Source organism: Balearica regulorum, chromosome Z, assembly GCF_011004875.1.
Source record: "Balearica regulorum gibbericeps isolate bBalReg1 chromosome Z, bBalReg1.pri, whole genome shotgun sequence".
NCBI classification, from domain to species: Eukaryota; Metazoa; Chordata; class Aves; order Gruiformes; family Gruidae; genus Balearica; species Balearica regulorum.
In genome coordinates, this window is record NC_046220.1 from 3,608,439 (window position 1) to 3,625,540 (window position 17,102).

General features: G+C 36.7%; 1 protein-coding gene across 1 annotated transcript in view; it reads right to left on the reverse strand.

The window, feature by feature from the left end:
* Positions 1 to 17,102, reverse strand: part of ADGRV1 (adhesion G protein-coupled receptor V1) — a 267,326-nt gene that overhangs the window by 149,732 nt on the left and 100,492 nt on the right. The window contains exons 73-82 of the mRNA XM_075740373.1: positions 16,242 to 17,089; positions 14,747 to 14,864; positions 13,711 to 13,882; positions 10,842 to 11,084; positions 7,382 to 7,789; positions 6,205 to 6,389; positions 4,760 to 5,009; positions 4,448 to 4,587; positions 2,677 to 2,837; positions 331 to 431 (exon numbers count right to left, since the gene is read on the reverse strand). Of these exons, the coding sequence (XP_075596488.1) occupies positions 331 to 431; positions 2,677 to 2,837; positions 4,448 to 4,587; positions 4,760 to 5,009; positions 6,205 to 6,389; positions 7,382 to 7,789; positions 10,842 to 11,084; positions 13,711 to 13,882; positions 14,747 to 14,864; positions 16,242 to 17,089 (2,626 nt within the window). The remainder of the gene's footprint in view (positions 1 to 330; positions 432 to 2,676; positions 2,838 to 4,447; positions 4,588 to 4,759; positions 5,010 to 6,204; positions 6,390 to 7,381; positions 7,790 to 10,841; positions 11,085 to 13,710; positions 13,883 to 14,746; positions 14,865 to 16,241; positions 17,090 to 17,102) is intronic.

The window sequence follows — 17,102 nt, forward strand, 5'->3', positions numbered from 1 at the left end:
TTTAATAATGATGTTAATGATGGAACTCTTTCATCTCATATATACCCTATCATGAAAACATTTATTATTCAACATACAGGACTATCTTCTCACGTGGCTATATCAAGCATAAGTTTTCTCTAAATATTTCAGAAAATGTATAATTTCAGCTGAATTCCCAAGATAGGAGATGAATATTGGATTAATTGTAAGTATCGTGTTGAAATTTTACATTTTCCAAAAATGTTTACAACGCAGAAAAAGAAAGGAGGTCTGTTCAGACATGGCCATGGAAGTGTGGAAAAGGAAAGTAAAGATGTACTTAATTTACATTTTGGCCTTTTTTCTTACCTGAGTACCCAAACAAGCAACCATCATGTGAGTGAGGAGTTTAGCTGCAAACATTGCACACCTGGTGCAGAAAAGGTGGGAGATAATAGCCAAAGTAAAACCTACACAGAAACAAACAAAAAAAAAACAACAACAAAAAAGGAAAATTCAGAGCTTAAGCTACGAAACCATGCCAGATAAGAACAACAATGCTGGATATCTTGAAGGTGCAAACCACTAAAAACAACCAAAACAAAAACTTACAGAGAGAATATGTTCACTTTGGTTCACAGTAGGATCATTTACGAACTTGTTACTGAAGTACTAACATATATTTAACTTTTTCATAGGCTTGGGAGCTAAAATAACTGCACAATGTAAACCAGTTATTTTTGCAGGTTGTTGGGTTTTTTTAAATTTGTGCATGATATGGATGATTGTCACAATAGTTAAATATAATGCAAAGGTAAGTCTTCATTGTCATTTGCATCCAAAAATGCTTTTAGAAGCAAATAAATTAGGAGATAAATTTTAGGATAAATAAGGAGATAAATTTTAGGATAAAATTAAGAGATAGCTATAACCTTCTAAATACCAGTCTCCCATTTAATCTGTGTTCAGCATAGAAATCTGTTATAGCAGTACTCAGAAAGAATAATGCCACTTGCTGTTCACTAATTCATTTGTGAACACGAACAGAGCAGAAATGGGAAGAGCCCAGTTCTTGGAAGAAGGACCCTGGGAAAGCGAGTCACCAAGGAAAACAGTTCTGAAGCTCATCTAGAGTTAATTGTTTGTACACTTCCACACCACAGGAAGGACAAGGAATTGGATACTTACAGCAGGCCTTTATGCCTCTTGAGATAGACTGGTTGTTCAACTACAAGTATTTGTAAAATATGAATGAAACAAATAATTCCAGAAAGAATTATTTCTAAACCTTTCAAAAATTACCTAATTATATTTATAAAAGTATCTATATAAGAAAATTTCAGAAATAATAATATTCTATTTCACTCTACTGTGCTAATTTTATTTTTTTTAATGCTTCACACCTGTGTGGAGATGTTAGAGCAATAAATAATATCCTTACAGTTCTCAAGTCTAAAGCAATTTGTTAATCACTAGATTTAAACATAAATAACCACACAAGGAAATGCCTTCAACCAGACAAAGAATCCGAAAGGCACTGCAGTTATATTCAAGGCAAACCCTTAACCAGGCTAAACTGTTTTAATTTTTGAAATACATTCTGAAGAGACATACGACTACAGAAAATGACCAGTGCTAGGATCTGTAGGATTTTACCGCTTCCAGTTCAGAAAAATATTTCTCTCAGCTTCAGTTTCTACAGCATATTGCCTTACTTTGTATAGGTTTTTTTCTTCAGTTTCTATTGCATTTTGCATTCTATGGTATATTTGTCTCATCAATTTACTTTTTTTTTTTTCTGTAAACCAGTAACTATATTTGTTCATCATAGTTGGGCTTTTTTTTTTTTACTTTCACTAAGAAAATCTGTTAGAAACGTAATTGTATTTTAAAATCCACTTATTTTTATCTTCTTAAAAATTTCTTTCATTACTGTTAAATAAAACAATTAATTTGTATGAAGTAGGTGAAAACCAGAGGGTTTTCTTCTCTTTCTTTGTCTTCTTTTTCCATGGCTGAAGTTTTAAAACAATCAAGGAGCCTGGCTTTAGTCTGTTAGGGCAGTTTTCTGGGAGGGGATAAATAGAGGATTTAGTTGCTTTGTGTTGTTTTTGTTTCTCATGCTGTCAGGAACTAGTAAACTCTTGGGCTTCCCCCAAGATGTCAGGTAGCAGTCAGGCAGCAGAGTGTAATGAAGCTCTACACATGTGATATGGAATCTCCCTCCAAATTATCACTTCTGGGTGTAAATCGTCAGCTAAGACTGCCAAACAGCTCTCATGCTAGGTAGAATAGTGTCTGAAAGATTTGACAAAGACAACTGCACTGCTGCTAGGGACAAAAGAGAATTTATGATTTTTAATATTCTCCCCCCAAATGAGTGACCCCCAATGGGGGTTGGGCTAGCTGATCTTTAAAGGTCCCTTCCAAACCAAACCATTCTATGATTCTATGACATTTCTCTTTTGTATGGTTCAATAAAACATCACAAGGAAACATATTTCTTTGCTGTACTTTTTTTTTTTCAGTAGCAAAATTTATCAGTGTGCAAATACTAGACCAGATGGCAACTTCAATAGCATGAAGGTAGTTAACATTTCTCCAATATCCCTCCAATTAAAAAGATTGTCATCAGTTACTAAGATCACTAAAAATCAAACAATCTTATGGGTTGTCAGTTGTTATTAATAACAAAACTATTTTATATCAACTGACCTGAAATGCAGATGAATCCAGAAGAGAAAAAAGCTTCATTGTATGAAGACAAGTTATCTGTTTGGGCATAAACTGCATAAATGGACATATGAGAACAAGAGCATTCCACATAGTCTGACGTGTCATCAACCACCTTGCAGAACCCGCTATCAGACAGCCAGCTGCAAAACAAAAGATTCACAAAGTTGGAAATGGACTTGCGTATTTTACAGAGTAAGCAGGACTGAAAATTGTTGCTGTATCTCTGAAGTACGAAGTTTTCTAAACTACTGCATAGGGGTTTTGTGTAATCTTTCAGGTGCAGTTCTAGCATAGCACATTTACATGAAATAAAAATATTATTTATAGCTTTGTTTTTACTTTCATGATTGAAACAAATGTGAATGTAAGACAATGAATTATTTTTCCATGACTGAAAAAAAATATTTTTATTAAAAAAAAATTTGTAAAACTTCTGCAACAATTATGCCTGACTTTTCAAAGAGTTTGTCACCTAACTTGCACAATATCTTACCCCATTATGGAGAACACTTCATTTTATACTGCTATTTGTTGTTTTGAAATTAAAATTCATGTTTTCTTTGTCTTTGAAAAGACAGGTGACATCCTAAGCCATTTCTAGTGGAAATCACATCTGCTCTAAGATGCAGTGTCTAGAAAGAACGAGACCATCCAGGTAAATTCTGCTGCATCTCCTTTCTGAAGAGAAACAGTTTATATCACTGACAGACTGATATAATCCAGTCAGTCTAGTGAAATCGTATCTGAACCAACTGGATCTCAGCAGTATACAGAACATAATTCTCTCCAAATTCACCAATTCATAGCGTGTGAACAGGAAAGACACAGGCTAATCAAATAATGGAGCACTGAAAAGCAGACACAGAAAACTTTATCCCATGGTTTAGAATAGTATGAGTAGCAACAAGAAAGGAAAATAATCAGCAGTTCACCATTTGTTCCAAAAACCAGGAGACATCAACTTGAGCTAGTAGCACCAATATTCAAAACAAACAGAAGGCTTTTCTGTCAAAAAGTAATAGCCCTGTAGAGATCATTGTCAAAAGATGTGCTAAAATTCTGGATTGTGCAAGAAAAGTCTAGACAAGTTTGTGGAAGACAAATCATTTGGGGTATGAAATAGACAAAACGACATTCAGCTCATACAGTTGCTGGAGAGTATAGTATTAGGGGAACTACCGTTTATGCTTCCCTGGGCATTTTCTTTTAGCCACCGTTAGTCTCCACCAGGCTAGATAAATCCCTACTCTGTTCCTTAACATTTTTTTTTAGTTCAGTGTCTTCCACAGACCCAAAGAAAAGAGTGGATATTAGCAAATTAGGAACATTCTGAGTCAGTGACTTGAAGCAACACAAGAGATGCAGGTTTAGTTCTTTACTTTTGTAAGAATGGACTTGAAGGGTTGCCTGATAAAACCTGTAAAAAGTCAGTAATGTTAATGAAGTGATGCAATTATGGAATTTATGGCCTGTCAGAATTTCCTAACACATCGTTACACAATCTAAATGGTATTTTGGTGAAAAAAGGCAGGAGTAGAAGTCTGAGAAATATCTGAGCTAGAATAACTACACATTTTATTAGACGGAAAGTTTTACATGCTGCTACAAAGGCAAGGAAAGTTAAGGGAAAAAAGCAAATAGGAAATGGATCCATTTTATACTTGCAAACAATCTAATTGGAGTTATCACATCTTACGAACAATCAGGTTCACAGCAGAAACTGGAAAAGTGATCAGATTAATAAAATAACCTTTCAGCAGCTTGATTCCAGAGGAGACATAGAGACTGTTGTGGAACAATCCGACTTCCTGTAGCATAAATCCGATAAATGACTTCATTGTTATCTTTCAAAGGGCGTGAACTCTGACCCTTCAAACTCATAGAAAACACCTGAAACAACACGTACAAAGTAAATACAAATTTAATATTAAAATTGAACAGTCAGTGCTCGTTTTAATCAGATACACACACAAAAATGGTCATATTATTTTAAATACATTAAAATGAGCAATAGCTAAATTAAACTAATTTATTGAAAAAATAAGTTGCATTATCTTCAAACCTTGTTCTTCAGGGCAAGTTCTTTATCTCCAGTAAGGAACCACTGCTGACTGCTATACTCTGTGAACTGTACAGATTCACAGCTCTCTTCTTGAGGAGGAGGTAACACAACAGACACCTCTAGTAAATGTTCAGGTACTTGAATAGAATCTCCATCTTTTCCATCAAATCTGTGTCCATTGATTTGCTGAGGAAACCAGTTGTGAGCCATTATTGCAATGTACGGGCAGCTGTCAAGGATATTTTTACCTCTGTGGAAATGGAAAAGCAATTGGGCTGATAAGTGGAACCGAGCTTTCACTATTCTTCACAGAATGACTCTAAAATGAATTTTCATTAACACTTTATTGCTCCATTGTTTTTAGGCTTTATGACATTTAATGGACAGATAGTTTCAGTTTCTGTGAAAAAAAAGGAGCTGAATTATTATGTACTTCAGCTTCTTCATCTCCCCTCTGGATTTTGCTCACTGTGATCTGCAACCAAAACCCCTCCATAGTAAACCAGGTTATGATAATACTCGTCTTTATAACTTGACATAGAGATGAGTCTACAAGAAAGAGAGGCCTTAAAATTGGTGATCTTGCTTTACCTCTTATTCTCAACAGATGACGAAAAAAACCTTGGAATAAAGAATTTGAACTTTCAAGTTCGGACACTGTTCAGGATAGTGCTGATATTTACACCATTTACTGTCTTTTGGCTGAGATGGGCTTCATATCCCCTACAACTTAGGAAATGGCAAGAAAAGTTACATGTCTAAAAGAAGTTGTGATAGAAATATAAACCATGCTGGTTTTCTGAGGGGAAAAAAAGTATTTTTTTCTAAATTCAACTACCAGTTGTTTAATAGATTCATAGTGGGAGAAACCCACTGTGTAAAACCATCTGTCTCATAAAAGAATGTCATCTATTTCTGCAGCCACCAATTTCCCCTGCCTATTAGCCTGACCACAGTGTATTACGTACTTGCAGACAAAACTACCAATTTGAAACTACATATAAAAACGACAAGTAGCTTTAAAAAAAATTTAAATAATGTTCAAGTGAGCAAAACCAAGCACACAGAAATTAGAGTATGCCAGTAGAAATTTTGGGTTCTTACTCTCATCTAAGTCTCAGAAAATAGCTCTCCATCATGAAATTACATATTATTTTCTTATTAAGATTAATTTATCCTTTTCCAGGCAATATTTGAGATAAATACATTCCAGATCTCCTGACTCCTACTCCTACAGCTACCCCATATCAATACACCAGTTATTTGTGACACCAGCTCACAGTGTCAATATAAAGCTTTGTAAGACTGTGACAGAGCACAACACATTTTCATGGAGGTAACAGCTGATAGACAAGTCCCTTTTCTAAAAATGTCATTTAAATTGTTACTGTATTGGTAAGCTGTCATGTATTTCCAAAACATATTATGAATTCAAGTTTACTAACCTTTCTCCCGGTGATCCACACATTATCCCAGTCAAGAGGGAAAAAGCAAACTTCTCAGTGACCTCAGCAAGCAGGCTATATCCTCGCGTGTCCTCACGTTTCGGGCTAGCCAGAGCACAGAGTATCTCATAGAAAAGACTTCTACTTTTATCAGTGAGTAACTGTTTTTCACCTACATCTGTAACCTAATGAGAGGGGAAGAAATCAAACATTTTATGCACTGAAGTCTGCTTATAACATTTCCTCATAAAATGAACATTTTAGCCCAGTGCTCATTCTGAAAGTTCAGAATATTTTTTCCACCTTCCGAGCACTGCTGTCAAGGCATGAGGTGAAGTCTATGTCAAAACTACAAAAAGATATGCTTACTGATAGGGATCTGATTATTAAAGAAACTATGTGGAATTTTTCATTCTTTCACAAATCAAAGATTGAGTCCCAAGAATTTTTTACATTATTTTCTCTGTTTTCTTTGTCAAAAAGCAACAATCAGAAATGAAATGTTGTTCATGAATATCATTACACTGCTTTGTGTCTAGGTATTTTAATATTGCCTCAGCTCTTGTGCATGATTCCACAAATCCAGAAGAGTCAGAAAGCCAGAAAATGAGTTTTCATAGAACTTAGTGCAATGCTAAAGTGCTCAGCTACCCTGCCAACCCAATTCCCAAAGGTTCTGCAGGAAACAAGACAAGCTGCATGCGTGGTTAAAAGCACAGCAGACTCCAGCTGGCTCTGGTAGGATTTGTTTGTGTGTTGAATGCGGTCAGCTGTGAAGATACGAGCAAACCTTGCGTCTCGCTGTCTTGTGCCAGGGCTACAACCAACAAAGACGTGGCCTGAGAATCAAGAAACTATAATAAGTTCCATGCAAGTACGGCACCAAAGGGAAAATTTTACACAGCAGAAGATCTTGAGCTGTAAGTACATTAGCAAAATTAACACTGGCTGGTCTTTACAACCTATTTGATTTTTTATTTCCTGCCACCATCCTAAGTAGTGGCAGACAAACTTCTTCCTTGACTGTGGGACTTCACAATTTCTAATTTAACCTTTACAGTCTGTGCCCCTGGGTCACTGCTGTGGATGCTAACCTTGACCTTATCACAGGTCTACATGTTGTTATACTCTTATTAAAGTCATTGGTCATTCAAGAAAGAGCAGGATAAGGAAATACCTTATCTATTATATGCAACACAGCAGTAAGCTGCTCTTCTGTAGTTTCTGTAGCCACTTTGACATTCAGATTCTGGAGGACTCTGTGTAAGATGGTGTCATCAAGAGGCTGATGCAGTTGATCAATCAGCCCCCAAACTGGCAAGGAGTCCAAGTCTGAGACAATGGTGACGTTAGCAATACCATACCCGTCATCTACTCTGGCACCGCCTGTGGGATTAGAAAGTACAACCTGGAAACCTTTAGGAAATGGGTTTAAAGATCCTGTCTTTGGAGTCAGGGTCACATCCAGAAACGTATTTCTCTGTCCATGTTCAAAAGTCAAGAAACCTTCAGATCTGGCAAAATCTTGTCCTGCCACAGCTGGAGATATGAAGGTCCGACCGATAGGTTCAGGTTTTTGAAGCTCCTTAAAACAAACCAAAAAAGTTTTAGCTAACATTATGATAGAAACAATTGTTCAAAACCAGCTGCTGCAGAACACGCGTATTTTAAATGGATAAAATATAAATGTGTAAACAAACAAATACAAAAGTCCTCTTTCAAAATGCAGATAAGAATGATACGACAATTACATTAAATGAAACATCTCCCTGAAATTGCAATCTGCATTTGTAACCAGTGACAACCTAGGGGAAGAATTATATATATTGCCAATAGTAAACAGGATCCCTCTCTTTCTTTTCCAGAACAAAAATCATAAAGATTTCTGGGTGAATAGATATTACAGAAATGTTAGCACATCTATAAGGTGAATTCCGGAGGGGTTGATGTGAGTTTTTGTCTGCAGCATGAAGTCCCTCTGTTCAGGTTACCGACAGCCATCACAGATACATAAAAACTAAACAAAAGCAAAGCAAAAGTTTTGGAAATCTGTGCCCAAACTAATATCAATTAATGATATTTTCAGTCCTGGTATAAATACTTAAAAGAAGAAAAATCCACTTATGTCCAAAGGCAAAACAAACACTACAGAATACACATGCAAGGCAGACGGATGAACTTATCTAGGAATGCTATATGGCCTCATTTCCCTGTGAAGTAGCACTATTTTTACCTTCTATGAGGTTTGCAGATACTGTTTCATTCTTCACATTCTTGCTCTTTTTGTCAGTTGCCATAACCTTGATATTATATCTGGTAATATAATAAACTTTTCTTAAGTGGAAACTAACATTCTGGGCTATGATTCAAATGTATGATTTTTCAATAGTATCTATTAATTTAATAAGTTCAGATTGTATACTGACTTTTAAGCAATTTTTAAAAGGTCTCCTACTGTAAAAAACAAGGATTTTTTAATTTGTGAAATACTCACCCCCTTTTGAAAACGTTTCGCTTCAACTGGTAAAGTTTACTTATAGAATAAATCAGACATTTTTTGAGTTTACAGAAGAACATTGTAAACCAACGTAGCATGTATCAGTTCAGAATTGCTCTAGAACATGATCAAATCATCTGTGCAAATTCCAGACAGAAGTTTCCTTTTGTTTATCCTTTCCAATTGAGAATTAGGAAACCAGGAAATACGTGGTAATAAAAGCACTAGTGACAAGAACAATGTTTAAGAAACTTTTGTAGCAAGGAGATAAACATCTGTTTCCAGTTAGTGCCTCACACTTCCTGTCTGCCATGACCTCTAATTTTACAGGTACCAATAGAACCAATACTTTGGTACTTGGCCATGCACCCTCAAAACCTAAATACGTCCAAAGAAGGGTTTTTATATAAAAAATACAAACAGATAAGGAATTGCCCCCTATATTCTAGCCTACGTATACACTGGGCGGTAGCAATTTCTCCTCCATTTAACAGCTCAATTATGATGAACTCTTGGCTGGAAAGAATGTGAGAATTTGTTATCATACCATTCAACTAAAACACTGGCCAGCTACTACATAATAAATTTATGGAAACACCGTGTAATCCTATGCAGCTAAAATACATATACATGCAATATAATAATAGAATGCAAAGTCCTTTATTATAAAGACTGATGGAAGTACACTGGTTACACAACGCTTTGTTATAATAACCCTCCCCTGAAAAAATGGTTTTCGGTATAAAATCACACATATTCAAAGCAGATCAGGCAAAGCACTATACCAATGCTTTGGCCAACTCAGAGGAATCCCTCTTGCAGTTCGTGCCCTGGCGCTGCAGTCACAACTATAGGGAAGTGGAAGGAACCATATTTTTGTGTTACTTCTGTGTTACTTCTGCTAAAAGAGAATCTTCATCATCTGTCAATAATAATGAGGTACTAATTTAGAGATAAAAGGGTCAATAGTTAGAAGAGTCTGCTGTTACAGCTGTAAACATAAAAAAAGTGAATGGGGATGGCACATGAGATTTTCAATCAGAACAACAATTTTCAAGTTTAGTACTTCAAGAACGTGGAATAAAATATGATGAAAGTACTTTCTCTTTTCCTAAGTGTGATCTGTGTACTAATAAATTTGTGGCCTAAAACAGCAAGTATGTTGGTATCTGAATGTTGATAGTCATAACCATCATGATAAAAACTTAATTTCAGTGAAGGAAGCCTCAAAAATTGGAGTCTCATAAGAACCTTAGGACAAAGAAAGAAATATATTTAATGACTGATTGACTGTAGACTTTGAGGCCACTGGAAGGTACTATGAAAAAAATCGCTCTCGACAATGCCCAGAAAGCCAACCGTGTCCTGGGCTGCGTGTCCAGCAGCGTGACCAGCAGGTCGAGGGAGGGGATCCTGCCACTCTGCTGAGACCCCCCTGCAGTGCTGCGTCCAGCTCGGGGGTCCCCAGGACAAGAAGGACACGGAGCTGTTGGAGCGAGTCCAGAGGAGGCCACAGAGATGATCCGAGGGCTGGAGCACCTCTGCTATGGAGACAGGCTGAGAGAGTTGGGGTGGTTCAGCCTGGAGAAGAGAAGGCTGCGGGGAGACCTTAGAGCCCCTTCCAGTCCCTGCAGGGGCTCCAGGAAAGCTGGAGAGGGGCTGGTGCCAAGGGCAGGGGGTGACAGGCCAAGGGGAATGGCCTGAAGCTGCAGGAGGGGAGATGGAGACGGGATGTGAGGCAGAAATCCTTCCCTGTGAGGGTGCTGAGGCCCTGGCAGAGGTTGCCCAGAGAAGCTGTGGCTGCCCCTGGCTCCCTGGCAGTGTTCAAGGCCAGGCTGGATGGGGCTTTGGGCAACCTGGGCTAGTGGAGGGTGTCCCTGCCCATGGCAGGGGTGGCACTGCATGGGCTTTAAGATCTCTTCCAACCCAAACTAGCTATGAATCTGAGATTCTATGAATGCAATGAAAGCAACATCTTTTTACTAATGGAAAACCAAAGAAGTCAGGCAATATGGGCCCAGCAAATGTTTTACTGTTTCCTGAAAAAAATGCTAATTACAGTAACATTTACTTTAGAGAATGAACAATGATTTAATAAGAAGAATAAGTTAAATAATAAAAATAATAATAGAAGTCTTACCTGTGTGCTGTAGCTAATCATTGTCATTACTGATGTACTAGAATCTCTGAGCACTTGCAGACTGATTAAAGTTGTCTTCTTATGAGCCACAGCAAAACGAGATCCCACAGCAAAATATACTAAACCACGAGGAGCATCACTTTCAAGGACTGTTACAAAAGCAAATCTAGCACTGCTGTTCAATGCAGCTCCTGTGCTTACAGCATACAGCTCAACAAAAAAATATGTTTCAAATTCAGGCACCTGTAAATGATGATTTTCATATCATTATAAGACCTACTAATTACTTTCAGCTTTAAAAAAAAGTATACATTCTTTTGTATGCGCAATGGATTACTCATACTAACACAAGCATGCTTCTTGAAATGCACAAGTTCAATGAAGTATATCCTAAAAACAATAATGTTGTAGCAGGCACCACTCTGTTATGTGCAATAATGACATCTCAAGTTTTGAATGGAACTTTACTGAAATGAAGTAACTATTTATATATTACGTGTATTGTGGCTGTAAATTTGCCATGAGATATGATGGTAAACTCTTAAACAGCTCATTCTTCCAGATTATGGAGTTACATAGCTGCACATTTTGTGAGGAATTTGCTCTTTCACTTTATGTTTGCCTTACAAAAAGGCATGTACACATCTACTTACCTGTGGAAAAAAATGGACAGAAGTCTAACTATGCAGTTTTGAGTCTGCAATTAATATTGACTGTATTCAAATATTGAACTCTGGTAAAGTTTTGAAAAACATTTTACATATAGCCTTAGTGTTTATACACTACCATGTTTATACATAATTTTACAAGCAAGTTTCACTAGATTTGAATGCTTAACTGAATTTATCCAAGAACCCAAACCCTGGAGATACCATCCGGTAGACTTCTGTGGGGTTTACAATATGCAAAAATCTTGTGTCAGTCTGGAAATACAGGCTATTGAATTTTAGTGTCTACATGTCAAAGAATTAGTCTAGTCAATTCTACAACTTATGCCTGTTTACTGGAAATAAGATAGCAATATTAAATTTCAATATGACATGCTGCCCTGTCTTTGATTTTATACATACAATACAGACATAAAATGTTTAGAAATAGACATCTAATTACTGAGATTCCAGAAATAATAAAATACATCATCTGAGCCTATTACATGCACTCATGAAGGAGCAAACTAGCAAAAAAGTAGTTCTTTATAAGACAACAGCATTACAACAAAAAAGTTGATCATTGAAGACAATTTTTTTATTAGCAACATAGCTTTTTGTTTCAGCTCTGGATTTTTGGAAATCCTACTTTAATTCTAGGAAAGCAGGATTCAGCTCTTAGCTAAGGAAGTCAGTACAAGTGACTAAGTAAAAACTTTCACAAGCTAGAATATGTCACACCATATTTCATAAAAACTGTAAAATATTTATTGAATGTATTTATTACTTCATCATTTCATAACGTATTTGTTACTAATTTATAGGCTATCTTATGGAAGAAGAACTGGAAGAAGAATTAGGAAATATTTGGGGGGTTAAATAGCATATATTTTTAATTGAGTTATCGTTAAGTATGTCTTTAAATGGAAGGATCTTGACTAATTGATGACAGGCACAAATTTACTGGAATGCCATAGGGAACTTTAGCCTTCCATTAGCACCTGTTACGAGTGGCACACGCTTGTGCTTCACACGGTACAACTGCATGTGTCTGCAGCTGCCGCACTGCTGTCATTAAATAATTATATATCACTCCTTTGGACTAAACTGGTTCAAAATCCCAGTTTACTCAGTGTGGCAGCCTGTGCCCCACTCATATATATATTTTATTCATTGGCTCTGTAATTTAAAAATAACATCTGAAGATGAAAAGAGGAAAATGGCCCTCTTACTGAACTGAGAGAATGCACCTTGTTCCCTAGTGGGAAATCACTATTTCCCACATTCTACATCTTGCGTTATTTTCTAGAATGTAGTCAGAAAAAACGTGGAAACCTTCTCATCTTGTCCTTTTCCATTCCCAGACCTCAGCTTTGCCACTAGCCTGACTGTTGGGATAATTTCTTGGCAAGTTTCAAACTCTCCACTCTGAAAGAATGGCAAACATTAATCCTTCCTTTCTTAAGGGACTGCTCTAACCAATAGGTGTTCACACAAAAATATTTTTTTCCTTCTCTTTTCAATAAAAATGACTGAATGCTGTGCTTTGTATTCAATGACGTCTGCATTTTTAGTGCCAGCTGGGCCTCTCAAGGCTCTTGGGCTTAAGCATACCCAACTGACGAATGCCAAATGGCTTTAGTGGATAATGGCTACTAAATTGAACTTCGCTGCTCACAAGCTGGATGTGCCCAGCAACAGATTTTTAGACACAGAGATTCTTATGCAGCTTTGTGATTGAGTAGAGTTTTCACAGATCGTTGTGCTAAATTTCGGCATGTAAAATTATGCACTAGTTGCAAGAAAAGTTTTTTGTTGAACAAGAAGTTATTACTTATAGGATATGCTTTCCATAAACCACCCTAAGAAGTGCTTTGATAGATGAAAAATTTACTGTGTGAAGGATAAGAGTCCAGTATTTAAATATACATCTCACTGAAATAACTCCATTCTTTTTTTTCTTATTGTTCTATAAAAATCTGAGATCCACAATTTACTCTTCCAACTAAATACTCATCTCCTTCCCAAATTTTTACCAGGCACAATGGAGGTGGTGCAAGCCTGTAAATAAACGTGGTTGCAGAGGAACTGAGAAGATGTCAAGTTACCATCTTCAAACTGTGTCCTACACATCAGTTCCTCTGGATCAGAGGGTTTTTTCATCTAAATAAATTGCAATTCAACACCATAGTGCTGTACACAAATGAGCAATAATTACTTACATTATCAGGTTTTATTTCAATGGAGATGTTGCACATTGTTTGACCTGCCATGCAGGTCGTGGCTCCCAGAACAGATACAAGTTCATTCTCCAAGTTCATGCCATCTTTCAGAAGGACAACAGCTGTTTTATTAAAGGTCACACGCCAAAAGATATTCACATCTTCAAAAGCCCTGTAAGCAAACCAAAATAGAGATCACTATTGCTTTAGGAAACATAAACCACAGAGCTAATACACATTTTATGTTATTATTCAAAACTTATCACTAGGGAACAAACTGCTTCAAGATGAAAAATTCTCCTTTTTAAATTCCTTCCTCTAAAATCTGCTTAGATTACCAAAAAGTAACACAGGAAGAAAAAAAAGCAATTTTTTTTGCAAAATTGGTACCCAGATTCTTCTCAATTTTTGGTCCAGAAAACATGAGATTAGCTGAATCACTGGTGCTTGGAAGACAGGGATGTGCCCAGGTACTTTCCTTACTACTAGAGTAGCCATTTGCCTGGAAAGCCAGGCTGAATTTGTCTTCTAAGTTTAAGAAACTTTGAGAACTTGAGCGTATTTGCTTAAAGTACACATATATGTACAACATATATGTGTGCTAATTAGAAAAAATGTAGTATCTGTGTGAGTGAAGACATAAGCATAGTACTGACACTTAGGTATCTTCTTAATTGCTCATTTTAGTATTCATACCTATATTATGTTACACTGGGAGATGCAAATTTGGATTACACCTTTAGCAGTGCAAACACTTTACCGTAAGCAAAACTTTCACACTTGCTGCCTTACAGTATGACTTGGGAAATGTTTTTTGTTTTCCATTTCTGCTTTATAACAGTACAGTGACAGACCTAATCGCATCTGCAACTTAAAAGCCTGTTTGCCAAATTTTGGGGAGTTATTATAGGAGCTGAAAGGCAAAGATTTACTACAAAACTCTGTGATAACCTCTTCCACTAAGAGCAGCCTCTGTGATTCAACACAGCATATTGCAGCGTGTGGGAAGGACACTTAAATCAGCTGTTGCCTGCACCTGTCTGGTTGCCTTGTGACAATCAGCAGCACCTCTCTGTTTTCTGAGTCTTCATCAAGTACAAGACCGCTCTGTACTTCTGGAATGAATCCCAAAATGCCATTCTGGAGATCACTTCCTATATAGGAAACAGTCCATCAAAGTAATTAGCAAGAAAGTTAAGCTGAGCCTAAATACATATCTTTAATGTGGATAACCACTAAAAAAATAAAAACTAGGTATCAAAAGCATGCTGCAAAGTACGACTTGGAGATGCCTTGAGAAAATTTCTTTTAATATTTCTACTCTTAATTTACACTCCATACTTATCTAGAACTTCCAATGTTGGCATTTCTAAACTTTATTTTAACCAGTAGAGTAAGCATTGTTGAAAGTAAATCTCTTATGAGTCCTGGCACCATCTATGCACATAAGCTTGAATTTTCAGCAGCATTCAGCAAACTGACTGAATTCTGTGTCCTTTGCCTTCAAAAGACTAGGTGTTACAATAGTCCAGAACAGTGTCAAAAACCTGGCTTTTAATGCATCACTTCAGCTATATTATTTTATGTTTACTGTAACCTTTAAAACATATTCTTTCTACACAGAAATGGGCCTCAGCGTGCCCCTAGATGGACATGGTAGGTTACGGGATAAAGATGGTCGTCCAAGGACAGCTTGCTTATTCATCCCACCCCTAATGTTGTTGAACCCATTCATTTTCCCAAATTGTTACATCAGCTTTTCTCCTGCATCGTTAATTCAGTGTGTGGAACTAGGGAGCTGCAAAATACTGCATTGTTCCCATGGGAATGCAAATATGGAAGGAAAAACAGGGCTAGGGGAAATAGATGTCTTCACAGTGTCCCGTTCAATCTTGCTTCTAAAAGATTTCTCCTTACAGGTAGTGATGGTTTTACTTTGCAATTGAAAAGGCTATCTACTTCTGACCCAGGGCTTATTAAATGTCAATATATATATTGAAGATAAACAGAAACTTGTTTCTAAAAATTAATCTATGTTGTGGTTAAACTTGGTTTATATTCAGTTGATAAGTCTGATTGATAGATATGTAAAAGCTAAGGGAAACTGGACTGCAGAAACAAACTGCATAGTATCAAAGAACGGAAACAGAAACTCTTTTTTGTACTGTGTACAAACCCCATAAAATGTAGAAGTGACAAAATGGCAAAGAAAAATGAAAAAGCCTGCAATGCTACTACATCTGCAAGAAAACCACTCAAACTTAGCCTTTTCCATTCATGAAGTAAAACAGGGCAAGGACAGAGATAAGCAACATCTATAAATGTATTTTGAGCTACATTTCTCAGGGATGCATGGTCAGCTTGGTGCATTAGATGCTTCCTCTGATCTTGAAAATTCAAGATTTGGGAGTAGAATACCCTGCTTATTATCAAATAGAATTCCAATCTTTACATTGCTATGAGAACATATAGTTATTTACTGTTATTTAATATAGATGTATTTACTAATTTTCTGGGGGAAAAAATATTACCTGCAATAATTACTGTTGCAAAAGCAGCAAATCCATATTCATCTTTTCCTTCCACAATCTGAGCTCCACATTCAGGATTTGAGAGGAAAACATAAAACAATTCCTGTCCTTCAGGCTCATCATCATCAAAAATTTTTATGGACACCTTGCTTTCTCTTTCTCCATCCAGCAAAGTCAGAGAGACTGACTGTTCCTCAAAATCTTCCCCTTCCATTGCCCATGTGAAGTTTGATTTTCCATAAACATTTCCAAAAGGATATGAATCTACTCCACTCTGTGCACTCACTCCCCCAAAGGTTTTAATGGTTACTTCAATATCACCAGTAAAACCCTTGGTCCTTCTGATATGAAGTGTCACTGTGTTGGGGGTACTGTTGTTTGCATCTTCTTCTACATATATAAACTCTGGCCCCAAACTTAGTATTCCATGAAGAATATCATTAGCCAGGACATTAATTGTTGCAATGCTGAAAGCTGGATTCAAACGTGGACTCCAGGTAGCATCCAGAGGTTGAACATCCAAAATTTCCACAGCAGTCAAATTTACAAAAAAAAATTCCTCCATTTCTGACACAGTGTCATCAATTATTGATACTTCTATCACAGCATTTGTCTGAAAAGGTAAAAACATAAGCTCTCCGTTGTAGATGGGTATAAAGTCCTCTAGTGGTTTGGCACTTCCTGGAATGGTTTGATACGTCAATTTAGTGAGATTACTTTGAAAACCAAACAATCTTTGGACATGTAGTGTGACTGCTTGAACATCTTCTTCAACTGAAACAGACCTTGAATTAAGAGCAAACTGGAAGATCCCCATTGGCTCAATTTCAGCTATCGTAAATCCTGATCTGAAACAGAAAA